Source organism: Eptesicus fuscus, chromosome 18 (genome assembly GCF_027574615.1).
Source record: "Eptesicus fuscus isolate TK198812 chromosome 18, DD_ASM_mEF_20220401, whole genome shotgun sequence".
NCBI lineage: Eukaryota > Metazoa > Chordata > Mammalia > Chiroptera > Vespertilionidae > Eptesicus > Eptesicus fuscus.
Genome location: NC_072490.1, coordinates 41405984 through 41418568, shown reverse-complemented (window position 1 = coordinate 41418568; position 12585 = coordinate 41405984). Strand labels below are relative to the sequence as shown.

At 50.4% G+C, this 12585-nt stretch overlaps 1 protein-coding gene across 1 annotated transcript in view; it reads left to right on the top strand.

Moving 5' to 3' along the window:
• The first annotated feature begins 427 nt into the window (after positions 1 to 427).
• STIMATE (STIM activating enhancer) overlaps positions 428 to 12585 on the top strand; it is a 42814-nt gene continuing 30656 nt past the window's right edge. The window contains exon 1 of the mRNA XM_028152842.2: positions 428 to 705. Coding sequence (XP_028008643.2) covers positions 549 to 705 — 157 coding nt within the window. The 5' untranslated portion in view covers positions 428 to 548. The remainder of the gene's footprint in view (positions 706 to 12585) is intronic.

Here is a 12585-nt window from a genome sequence, read left to right as displayed (position 1 = left end):
TCCTCAACAACGAGCTTCAGAACAATCGAGGCTGCTTTCCGGAAAGTGCAGGTGATTCGGCCCTGTCTCAGAACTACCGAATCGGAATCTGCGGGTGGAATCCAGGAGTATTTTTAATAAATTCTGCAGGATATGAAGGATTTATCTTGGAGGGAAAAGGAATTCAGTCACAGACCGTCCCTGCTCCTGCCCTTCTGACTTGGAGCCGGTGACCCCAGGGCCGCTTTCCCTCCCACTCCCGGGTTTGTTCACCCGGCTCACCTGGTCCTACCTGTGACCCGAACTCACGGCCCCGCCCCTCGCCCCGGCCGGAGCCCCGCCCCTCGAGGGGAGAGCCCCAGCGGCCGAGGCCCGCCCCACGCCGCGCCGGGCCAATCGGGCGCTGCGATCTCAGACGTCGGGTTACGCGCGGTGCTGAGTCGGCGGCGGGGCGGAGGGGCCGGCTTGGACTCCGGGCTCCGGGCTCGGGCTCCGGCTCGCGGCGCGGCCCCCGCAGGCAGCGTGGCTGTGCGGACCGGCGGCGACCCCGCTCCTCCGGCGGCTCCGTCATGCAGGGCCCCGCGGGGAACGCGAGTCGCGGGCTGCCGGGCGGGTCCTCCACCGCCGCGTCCGGGGCGGGCCGCTGCGAGAGCGGCGCGCTCATGCACAGTTTCGGCATCTTCCTGCAGGGGCTGCTCGGCGTCGTGGCCTTCAGCACGTTGATGCGTGAGTCCGGGACCCCCGCCCCTCCGGAGGCCCTGCACCCCGAGTCGCGGGCCCAGGCCCCTCCGCGGGGACCCTCCTGTATGAAGAGTTCAGGCCTGGGGACCCGGGCCCTTGGGCGGAGGTGCCTGCGCCCTTTGAGCCCAGCCCGGGCATTCCCAGGACCCGGGTCAGGAGCCCCGGGTTCTACCTGTGCCGCCTGTAGCCACGGGGCCCCCTGCTCCTCTCCTCTCCTCCCACCCGCACCCACCTCTCCCGAGATACCGCCTAAAACTCGCTCCCCTCCCACCTGGTCACCGCGAATTAAGGCTAACCACTTTCCGCCTGGGGCCAAGCCCCTCTCGGAGGCTGTTCTTAGCCTCCCCCCGCACTTTGAACCCGCATCTCTAAATCCCCAGTGTGATACTGAGCTTCTTTCCTGCACCCACACGCAAACGATCGCTATCTCCCGTTCGTGTTTAAATCCCGCTACTCTGCAGTAACCTGATTTGTTGGCTGGGCATGGCATTCCCAGTGCTACCTCCTCCCACCCCGAACTGCTTTCTCGGGTTTATTTTCTGTTTTGATAGGGGCAGGACCCACCCAGACTCCCTTCGGCACATTTCCTTCCCTTCCTTCCAGAACAGGCGCACCTGCACCATCTCTGCCCCAAACTTTCCTAATTAAGTCTCAAGCCTCCCCTGGCTCCTCCTTTTCCCAGCCCACTTTTATTATTTATATTTCAATTTTCTTTCCTTTTCTTGAGACTTGGGCAACCTAGTGGCTTAATGGAGAAGGAGGCACAGAGGGTCTGGGAGGTCCCCGAATCCCTGTACGAAGTCACCAGGGGCCCGTTCCTGATGGAGAAAAAAGCCCCAGACGGCCCTTCTGGAAAACTAGATTTTCCAACCTGCTGTCATGTGTGCTACCCGGTGTGTGTATGGGGGGGGGGGGGGGCGGGGAGCGTGAGGGGGGTATTTTCTTAGTGCACATCCTTCCCTTTATTAAAGTAACAAGAAGCTTCCGTTGGCTTGTAGGCCTAGGAGTGTCCCTGCGATTGCATTTTGGGGGAAGGGTTATAACTACCCGGATAGAGGCATTAATTTCAAAATGACTTGTTCTCATAACTTCCCCGCTGTGCTCAGGTTGGGAAGTTCCTGCGGAAAACACTCCCTCGGCACCCAGAGGGATCCTGCAGCAGTATGCGTGGGTCTTGTTCGGTCCAGTGGCTGGAGTAGCCACTTCGCTTGTTTGTGGCCTGGGCTTATTTGGGTGAATTCTCCCAGGCTTTAGGTATCTCTGAAGAGACTGTTCTTGCTCACCACTTTCTCCTGGCTGCCTGGCCTTGATAAATCTTGTAACAAGTGCCCAAGTGTATATGTTTGCCACGTTTTCATTTTAGTCTCTACTTGCCTTGCTGTTCTCCTTGCTGAACAAATACCCACTTGTTCCCACAGTAGTAATTTGTGACAACAGAGCCAAAATCAGCTGCTGAGTTGGGTGCTTGAACTGTGTGTGTTTTCAGGACATTGTGTGTGGGTCCTCACTCCCCTCCCACCTCGCTCCTCCAGCTGGCCTTCCTTTCTCTCTAAGCCTTAGAACAGGCGTCCTCAAACTACGGCCCGCGGGCCACATGAGGGTGTTTCTGCCGTTTTGTTTTTTTACTCAAAATAAGATATGTGCAGTGTGCATAGGAATTTGTTCATAGTTTTTTTCTAAACTATAGTCCGGCCCTCCAACGGTCTGAGGGACAGTGAACTGACCCCCTGTTTAAAAAGTTTGAGGACCCCTGCCTTAGAATGTAAGGGAACTGCAGGCATGGCTGCTATTTTGTTCTCTAACCCAAGATTTCTTAGCTTAGCTCTGGCTAATTTTTGTGTCTTTGATTGATGCTGATGGCCTGACTTGCTCCCTGGGGTTTGATACTTGTGACTCAGGGAGGGAAATGTGATTATGACAGGTCAGAGTTCCTCGAAGCTGAGAAGTGTGCCGGTTTGAATGTGTGCAGGGGGATGGTGCTGGCCCCGCGAGCCTTCGGGGACACACTCGCTGCTTTACTTAATCTTTGTGCAGATCCCACTGTGGTGCATGCAGAGGCCGGACTAGAAAGGGGCCTCTTGGTTAGCGTAAGGCTAGGCGTAGAGGGAGCGTGTGGAAATGGGTGGTAGGTCCTGGGACAACGATGAGTAGGGGTGATGGGGAGAAGAATTGGAAAGGCTGGAGCTGTGTCTGCCCTGGACACAGAAATGGAGGTGAGAGCCAGCGCCTTAGTCGCCCTAGAAGCAGACAGCAGGCCAAGGAGAACCCCCCGGATAGGGACCCAGTCAGGGAAGGTCCTTTCTTCCCTCTTAAACTTGGTTCTGGTGAAGTGTAACTGTGGGGCTCCACCGTTTTGCAGTGGGAAGAGGAGGAATCTGAGGGGCTGCTGTACATTTGGAATGACTTGGCTGGGGAAAGGACAAGGGGGTGGAGATGGTCTCAAGGAAGTACACCTGTGAGCTGTTCGGCTTGTTGGAGCTGTTAGTCTTCTAGTCCCAGCGTCGCTTCCTCAGAAGGGCCAGGCTCCCGTGACAAGAGTGTCCACTCCGCAGCCCCTGAGGGAGGTCTTGTTAAGATGAGGCCACGCCACCCTTCTCCTCAACAGTTTGAATGAACTGTCCCTGCTTCCGTGGAGTCATAGTCTTTTCCCTTCCCGTGCTTTCGGCCCCCGGGCAGTGGGCTCAGTGCTTCTCTTCTCGGACACTTCCCCCGGTTCTGGGGGCAGGTACTGTTCCGGTTCCCTGTTGGACCAGCTCCGTTCTATAAAGTGGACCCTCTTCTCTGCCGGACATCACTCTGCATCCTGATTTCAGTGATGCCTCAGACCACTCTCTCTGTTTCTTTTCTACGCAGAAAATCACTTTTTTCTCTATGTACAAGTTGCTGTGATTTTTATTCTGTAGGATTTTGTCCTAGAGCAGTGGTTCTCAACCTTTCTAATGCCGCGACCCTTTAATACAGTTCCTCATGTTGTGGTGACCCCCAACCATAAAATTACTTTCATTGCTACTTCATAACTGTAATTTTGCTACTGTTATGAATCGTAATGTAAATATCTGTGTTTTCTGATGGTCTTAGGCAACCCTGCTAGCAGTTCTCAATCTGTGGGTCACAGATATTTACATTATGATTCATTAACAGTAGCAAAATTACAGTTATGAAGTAGCAATGAAAGTAATTTTATGGTTAGGGGTCACCACAACATGAGGAACTGTATTAAAGGGTCGCGGCATTAGGAAGGTTGAGAACCACTGTCCTAGAGGAAGACTTCTCATATATATTAACATCTTGGCTGAGGATTTTGATTCTCACAAGGATTTGTCATCCTGGCGCTTGCTTGGCTCACTGCGTGGGGGTTTTCAGGTGGTCCCGGTCCAGACCAGGCGGTTGAGAGTTGGTGTGCCAGGTGCTATATGTAGCCGATTCTTCAAGCTCCCTAAACATACAGACTGTGTATGACAGGCCGCTGTCCGCGGACATGTCCCAGTGGCAACATCACCTTGTTGAGTTGGTGAGCCTTCCGGAGGCTCCAGCTAGGAAAGTGGAACAGACTCAGAGGCAAGCGTCTTCAGGGACTTCCCACACTGGGCTTTCTGGGAGGCCCCTGAAAGGTACTGCTGTCTAAGCAGAAAGGAATGCTTTAAACAAGGGGCTTTGTCATGAGCTGCCTGCCCAACAGTTCCTCCTGTTTTGGTGGCTTTGTCTCTAGTCTGTGACTCGATGGAGTCACTCAGACTAGAGTCACAGCAGAATGGAGCTGAGAGCCCCGGAGTCCAGCAGACTGTCCAGTGCAGGGCAGTAGGCCTGCTGGCAGCCAGAGGTCAGGACTGGCCAGGGTGTGTGTGTGTGTGTGTGTGTGTGTGTTGGCCTTTGGGGGTGTTTGCTGTCAGGATGTGTGAGTGCAAAGCAAACTCTAGCCGCCTTCACTGTGTCCAGTCAGAGTTCTGGGCTGAAGTGTAGACAGAATTGGTTTCTCACAAAACAAGCATTTTGAGGGCTTGGATAAAGCACCCTGCCTATTTCCATGTTACAGACACGGGGACGAGCCAGCTGGGAGAAGGTGACAGGGTTTTACAAAAACACTGCCGGCATTGAGAAATGGTAGCTTTTTTCCCTGAAGCTCAAAGGAACATCACAGAACAGTGGGCCCAGCTTTGAAATCTTAATCTCAAAGAGACCCTAGTGTTTTCTCACATGGTGAACTGGCCTCCCTGTGTGTTCTGTACACACACACACACACACACACACACACACACACTGAGGTTGGGACAACCTTTCCTGGGATCACCTCTTCCCACCCTATCCCAGTTTTTATTTTTTAAAATGTCCAACATATGGGAAAGACGGTCAGTAATAGAGTGAACAGCGGTCTGCCCTCCACCTGGATTCAGAAATTGTTCACATTTTGCCACATTTACTTTATCTCTGTATGCTTTCTTTTGGCATCACACTTGACTCCTAAGAACTTCACTTGAGTCTCCGAAGAATAAAGGCAGTCTTCTACATCACCACAGGTTCATGATCACACATAAGAAAATAAATAACTTCACTCTATCATCTAATACCCAGTCCATATTCCTTCCTACTTCCCCAATGTCCCAGGTCTCTGGAATTTTCAAGAACTATGATCCAATCAAGGTCCTCACATTGCTTTTTAAGTCACTCTAGAAGAATCCACACCTACATACACGCACGCACACACGCACACTTTTTTCAATGGCATTGCCTTTTTGAAGAATCCTGTGTCTGGCGTTTCCTTTGTGTGGTGTTTGAGCTGTTTGGCTGACCCCTGTGTTTCCTGAGTTTGGTCTGGAGGAGCTGTGAGATTCACACAACCTTTCTCACAGTCAGACTCTCCATAAGTGGCGCTGTGTGCGGCATAGTGCATCGCACCAGGTGGTCCCACTGATAATAAGGTCAATTACTGAGCTGATGGGGGAGGGCTCTAGGTCTCTCCCTTGTCAAGGTACATTTTCCTCTTTGCAGGCAATAAATTATCTCTGTGGTAGATACTTTGAGATCCTGCGAATATCCTGTCCCCCAGTAAATTTCCCCTCCCTGTCCACCTCCTCTTGGTAAGATACTAATGAAAACTAGTGATGGCTGAATTGGAGCTCACGAGTGAAGGCACCTGTCTCTGGGCCTAAACCCAAAACACACTCCCTAAATGTCGGCAGCCTTTCCTCCTCCCAGAGTGCCAGCCACGGCAAAGGGAGAACACCCCTGTTTCCTGTCCCAGGCTGGGATTGTGCCCACGGGGAAAGCAGGGTGGCTGGTTAGGAGTCTTAATGTTCAGAACTTTTCAGGTTTTCTAAATGCTGATTTATCTGGTAGCATTTATTCATAATGGTGATCTGCTCCTTTATTTATAATAACATTTCATTAATTTGGAATAAAATCAGGGCAAGAGAAAGTTGTCTGAATTGCAGAATAATTTAAGGAAATGCGTTTTTAGCCTTTTAAATACCTGCTTGTTCAGTGTTGCCTGCAGGGGCCTATCAAACCTCTGCTGCCTTAATGATCTGTTTAAAATACTTTGCAATTAGTATCATGTTTACAGGAAGGTGAAGTCGTGTGGACTGCGTTTTACAGGTGGTTACGAATAGCAGGATCCCTGGCTCGGGAACCTGTCTGACCTGCCTTCCATTTCTGCTTCTGCCCTGCAGTGCCCTTGGGCAGCCTACCCATTTCTCGAAGCTTCAGTTCCCTCCCCAGCCCGAGGGGGATAAGGCTTTTTCTGGGAATGTGGACGTTGGAAAGAATGTCTGTAAGGAAGCTGGATCCCTGTCAGGCACGTGAGGCCCTCCTACGGGGCAGCGGTTGGGGGCTGATGCCATCATCTGCATTTTCACAATATTTGCATTCAGGAGTTGTGTGGAAGAACATTTCACGAGTGCTTGAGTAGCTTGTTTGCTGAATTAGGTTAAACATTCCCTTTTCATCTTGTTTGCACAGCACCTTTCCCTTTAGCCCTCTTTTCATAGGCTGCGTGATAGTAAAAACTTTATGGCAGCGACACAGTGATTGTGAATTCCCACTTGGCATGTGCCCACACCCGGTGGTTTCAGTTGGTGTAATGATCTCCTTTCTTCACGCAGTCCTGGTGTTTCCACCTACAGAGTCTCCCGTAGGCTGTGAGAGGGCAGTGGGTGGACTGGGGCAGGCCACTTACAGCTGATGAACCTGTGTCCGAGTCCCCGGCGTTATTGGCGGCCAGGTCCCTTGGTAGCAGGTGGCGCACTGGCCGCCACAGCCAAGCTTCTTTCCTGCCGCTCGCGCTTGACCGAGTCCCCAGGTGCGGGCACTTGTGCTCAGCGCTCGATGTACTTCACAGGATCCTGGAAGGAGGGGTTATTTTTATTTTACAAACAAGGACAGGGAGCAGGTGAAGCATCTAGGACAGTGATGGGCAACCTTTTGAGCTTGGTGTGTCAAACTTTGCCAAAAAACTGAGCATAACTCGGGTAGTGTGTCACTTTGAGGAAAAAACATTTATTTCGCAAATGTTTCATCCTCGGCATGCGGCCGCCTCAGCGGCCGCGTGTCATCAGAAATGGCTACACGTGTCAGTGCTGACACGCGTGTCATAGGTTCGCCATCACTGATCTAGGACAAAGTGCTGGTTAGTAGGTGCAGAGCTGAAACGTAAGCCAGGTCCCTCAGACTCCAAACGCGCTTAGCCACCCCCCTACTCCGCCTGCCTGTTTGCTCCCCTTTCCACACAGGTGCACTTTCTGATTACTCTGTAGCCCTGGGCTCATTTTTTCCTACTTGAATAATTTCAGTTTTCTTTCTTAATAATTCTTTTTTACATCCAAAGTATTATCTGAAGCTTCAGGCTGTTTTATGGCTATTGATAGCATTAAACATATAAATTTGGCCCTAGCTGGTTTGGCTCAGTAGATAGAGCGTCAGCCTGTGGACTGACGGGTCTGGGGTTTGATTCTGGTCAAGGGTACATGCCCGGGTTGCCGGCTCAATACCCAGTAGGGGGCATGCAGGAGGCAGCCGATCCGTGATTCTCCCTCATCATTGATATTTCTATCTCTTCCCTTTCCCTTCCTCTCTGAAATCAATAAGGATATATTAAAAATAAATAAATCTGGCCCAAGTCAGTTTGGCTCAGTGGACAGAGTGTCAGCCCATTGACAATAGGGTCTTGGGTTCAATTTCGGTCAAGGGCACGTACCTCGGTTGCAGGCTCGATCCCTGGCCTTGGCCAGGGCACATGCAGGAAGCAACCAATCGATGTGTCTCTCTCACATCGATGTTTCTCTCTGTCTCTCTCTCTCTCTCTCTCTCTATTACTCCCCCTCCCTGCCACTCTCTCTAAAAAAATCAATGGAAAAATATCCTCCGTTAAAGATTAACAACAACAACAAATGTCTTTTAAAGACTTGGTGTCAAGTATTTGCCAGTGCCAGGTGCCAAGAGCGATCATGCTTTTTCTTTATGTCTTTCTTTCATGAACAGAGTTGTATGCACAGTAGGTTAGGACATGTGCAGGGCCAACCCTATGTTTCTACTGGTCCACCTTTCTCAAAATGCCCCCCACCCCTAGCTTTTGTTCTAGTCTGTGGGCTGTTCTAACCTCTAAGCTCATCACTGTTCTTCATGGGCTTTTCCATTTTCTTAGAAGACATTTTCATTAATAGCATGAACAGCGGTGTGGGAGATGAAGTGGTGCCAATTCCTGGGTTAAATGACACAGACTTCCTGCAGGCACAGGTGGGCAGTCACAGCGCACACCGCAGATCGTGCCCAGACCCTCACACAATGTGAACGAACATCCTGACCGACGTGGCACCGGAGCATGCAAGCAGGTTTCTGTTTGGGGCGGTGAGTTTGGAGCTAAAATATTTGCAGGTTGTCCAGCGAGCAAGGCTGCCAGTGCCGCGTGTACACAGGGAGGAGCGACGTGTGCAGGGGACTTACTCAGAGCTCCCCTGAGGGGTGCCTTACGGGTGCGCCTGCTCCTCCCTGGCCGGGTTCGCTGCTGGGTTTCTGAGGCAGCAGACAGGAAAGTTGCAGGTCTGCCATTTCCACTGCTGGCCCCACCCATGGCCCCAGGGGTTTGATGCAGGGAGACTTACATGCATGTGTTTTTTCCATCAAGAGCCTCCGTTTGTGGTGATATGAGGCATGAGGGCAAGGAGGGGTGGGCGGGGGCAGTGCTGTCTGAAGGTGTTCATAGCCTGTGAACCACTGAATCACAGCAGTGAGCTTCTCAGCCCTCGCGCCCACCGCTGGAGCTGCCAGTGGTGTTATGTGGTGGGTCCTTTGCCTGGGACTGAGGTGGCCGTCTGGCATCTTGCCCGACTGCCGGACTCCTGGGCCTGCCCATCCTCCTTTTCTGAGCTCTTTCTGTGCTATGGCCAGCGGTCTCCAACCTTTCGGACCTCACGGACCACCGGGTGGCGACCGCTGCCGTGGACACTGCAGTCACCAGGGTCTGCCCTGTAGCCTGGGCCAGGGGGGTAGCCTTGTGGTCAGACACCGGGATGCAGCAAGATGCCCCAGGGCTGCTCTTCTCCCAGCCCCGGCACCTGCCGAACCCCATCCTGCCTCCTCCCTTACCCACGTCCCTCTTTCCCTTAAATGCTTTTCCCTTTCCTCCTTCCCTAGCCACATCCTCCCTTCTTCCAAGAACCTTTCCTTCATGACCAAATACATTCTCCCTTGAAGTCAACAGGATGGACAGTCTGTACCGTACAGGTTAGGCCTCTGTGTGTCACTGCTCCTCGTCGGGCCTGGTCTGCTTGTCTGCCAGCCTGGTGCTGGCACGTGCCTGGGCCCTGGCCGAGTGCTCAAGCCCAAAGTGGCCGGTGCTCTCCACCGGGAGGGTGAGCATCAAGAGAGCAGTAACACTTAGGAGAAGGGGGTAGACTGGGATCTGTCCTTTCTCATCACTAAATAGTTCAGCCTGCAGTTTCTAAGGACACAGGTGTTCTCTTTTATAACCACAGTACAGCTATCCAAACTCAGGATATTTAACCTTAACATGCTATGACTCCGCAGGCTGTATTCAGACGTCATCCGTTGCCCAAATACTGTCTTCACAGCTATTTTATCCTGGTCCAGGGTCGTACGTTGCATTCAGTTGCCACATCTCTTTAGTCCCCTTTAGTCTGGAACGACTTTTCAGACTTTCCGTATATTTCTCAGCCTTGATGCTTTTGAAGAGTACGGATCAGTGATTTTGTAGAATATCTCAGATTGGGTTTGTCGGATGTTTTCTCGTGATTACGTTCAGGTTGTGTTCTTGGCAGGGATGCTGCGTAAGCAATGCTGTGACCTCCTCAGTGTGTGGGAACCGGAGGCCCCGATCTTGAATTATCCCAGTATTGCTGAGGTTCTCTTTCCTCCAGGCCTGGACACTGTGACATTACAATTTTCCCCTTTGTGATTAATAAATAACTTGTGGGGAGATATTTTGAGACTATGTAGATGGAGGGTCTGTTTTTGGTCTTCCTTGGAATAATGCCTTCCCGGGCGGGAGGTCAGAACTAGAGGCTCTGAAGGTGCTTGGCTGAAGGTGCTTTGGCCAGTGTTTGGTTTGTGACAGTACCGGGTCGCATTTGCAGAGTGCTCAGCATGTGCCAAGCCCTGTAAGTGCCTCACAGATGCTAATTCTTTATTTCTCACGTTAGCCACGTGAGGTGGGCACGCCAGTTACCCTGTTTCATACCTGGGGGAACTGAGGCACGGACTGGTTACGTGAATTGTCTAAGGTTGTGGCAGCCACTCAGTGGACTACTGGGACTCAGGCCTGGTGATCTCATTCTGAAGCCGGGGCGTCGCCTGCTCTGCCCGCCGTGAGCAGTGGGCACCACAGCCCCGACACGGGGACACTGCTCCTCTGGCCGCTGGCTTTCTGTGTCTCCTGCATGTGACGTTCACCATTTGGTTCCTGTTGTTCCTCACCTGCTTGGCTTTCCACTGAGAGGGACATCGCTGTCATTTTTTAGGCATGATAAGGTGGACCGGGAAGAAAAAAGCCAAAGGCTTTTCGTTTTGAGGCTGAAGTCAAATGAGGGCTTGTTGTTGAATCAGAGGACCCTATCCTGTATGGCTAGATACATTTAATATTTGCTCCTGTTCAGCGTGGAGGAGGCGGCTTTGGTCGATAAAGGAGTCACCCATGTAGAACGTGTCCTTCTGTAAGCAACCAGAAAACAAAACAAAATACACGAAACAACTCTCTGCAAACACTGGGCACCAGGCAGCCAGGACAGTGGTCCCCGAGGGCATGAAAATCATGAGGTGAGCCCTGTAGTCTTCTCCCCAACTCTCTGCTGGAGGCAGTTTCCGGATCTTGGAGCCGCGAGGAGGAAGCCAGCAGAGCCAGCAGCCTTGCTGAGTTGAGAAGACGAAGTTGAGGAAGCCAAGGCAATGGAATTTTCAGGTTCAACATGGAGGAAAAAGAGCGACATAGAAGAAAAGCTCTAGACATTTGCTTTTAGGGGTCTCCGCAAGTCTTTTTCCAAGCATTAATCTGTGTGCATAGGGTAAAACTTAGGCAAAGCAGAGAACAGCTGCTGGGAAGCTCTAAGCTGAACTATTTCTAGGACTGGGAGATGATTTTCTTTCCAGGTAGAGTGAGTGACTGTGTTCAACACTGAGGCATTCAGTAGACACCTCAAAAGAATTATGCCTCATATAGCCCCAGAGGGAAGGGGTACATAGCTTAAAAACAAGTCTTGATACCATTCACAAAAATTGAATAGAAATATATCACAGATCTAGATGTAGAAGTGAAAACTATAACACTTCTAGAAGAAAATATAGGAGAAAAGCTTTGTGACCTTGGGAGAGGCAAAGATTTCTTAAGACACAAAAAGCTTGAACCATTTTTCAAAGAAGATAAATTAGACTTTATCTAAATTAAGCATTTCTGACCTGGTTGGTGTGGCTCAGTTGGAGCATCATCCCAAATACCAAAAGGTCACAGGTTAAATTCCTGGTCAGGGCACATACCCAGATTGTGAGTTTGATGCCCAGTAATGGCACGTGTGGGAGGCAATCAGTCGATGTTTCACTCTCACATCCATGTGTTTCTCTCTCCCTCTTTCCTTCCCTCCCTTCCTCTCTAAAATCAATGCATGTCCTTGGGTGATAATTATAATTAATTAGTTAATTAAGCATTTCTGGGCTTCAAAAAATACTATAAAGCCACAGACTGGGAAAAAAATATTTGGAATATGAATATTTGACAAAGCACTTACATCAAGAATATGTAGAGAATTCTTAAAACTCAATAAAAAGACAATACAATTTAAGCACAGGCAGAGGATCTGCATAGACATTTCTCTAAAGAAGATGTACATACGGCCAATAAGCCTATGAAAAGATGTGCAATATTAGTCAACAGGGAAATGCAAATTAAGCAATGATTGGATACTGCTGTATGCCTGCAACAGGGGCGAGGAACCTTTTTTCTGCCAAGGGCTATTGGATATTTATAACATAATTCAAGGGCCATACAAAATTATCAACTTAAAAATTAGCCTGCTGTATTTGGTCAAATATTTAATTAATTCATCCCTAATGCCTTGGCAGGGCCAGACCAAATGATTTTGTGGGCCTTACATGGCCTGTGGGCTGTATGTTCCAAGAATGGCTAAAATGAAAAAGATCGACAATACCAAGAATTGAAGAGAATGTGTACTTTGGCATTCTTATACATTGCTAGCAGAAATTTAAAAATGGTATGACCACTTTGAAAAACTGAAATTTTCTTATAAAGAACAGTATGCCTACCATACAGCCCAGAATGTCACCCCTAGATATTTACCGAAGAGACAAGAAAACATGGCTACAAGAGGACTTGTACTTAAATAGCAACCTTATTCATGATTTCCCCAT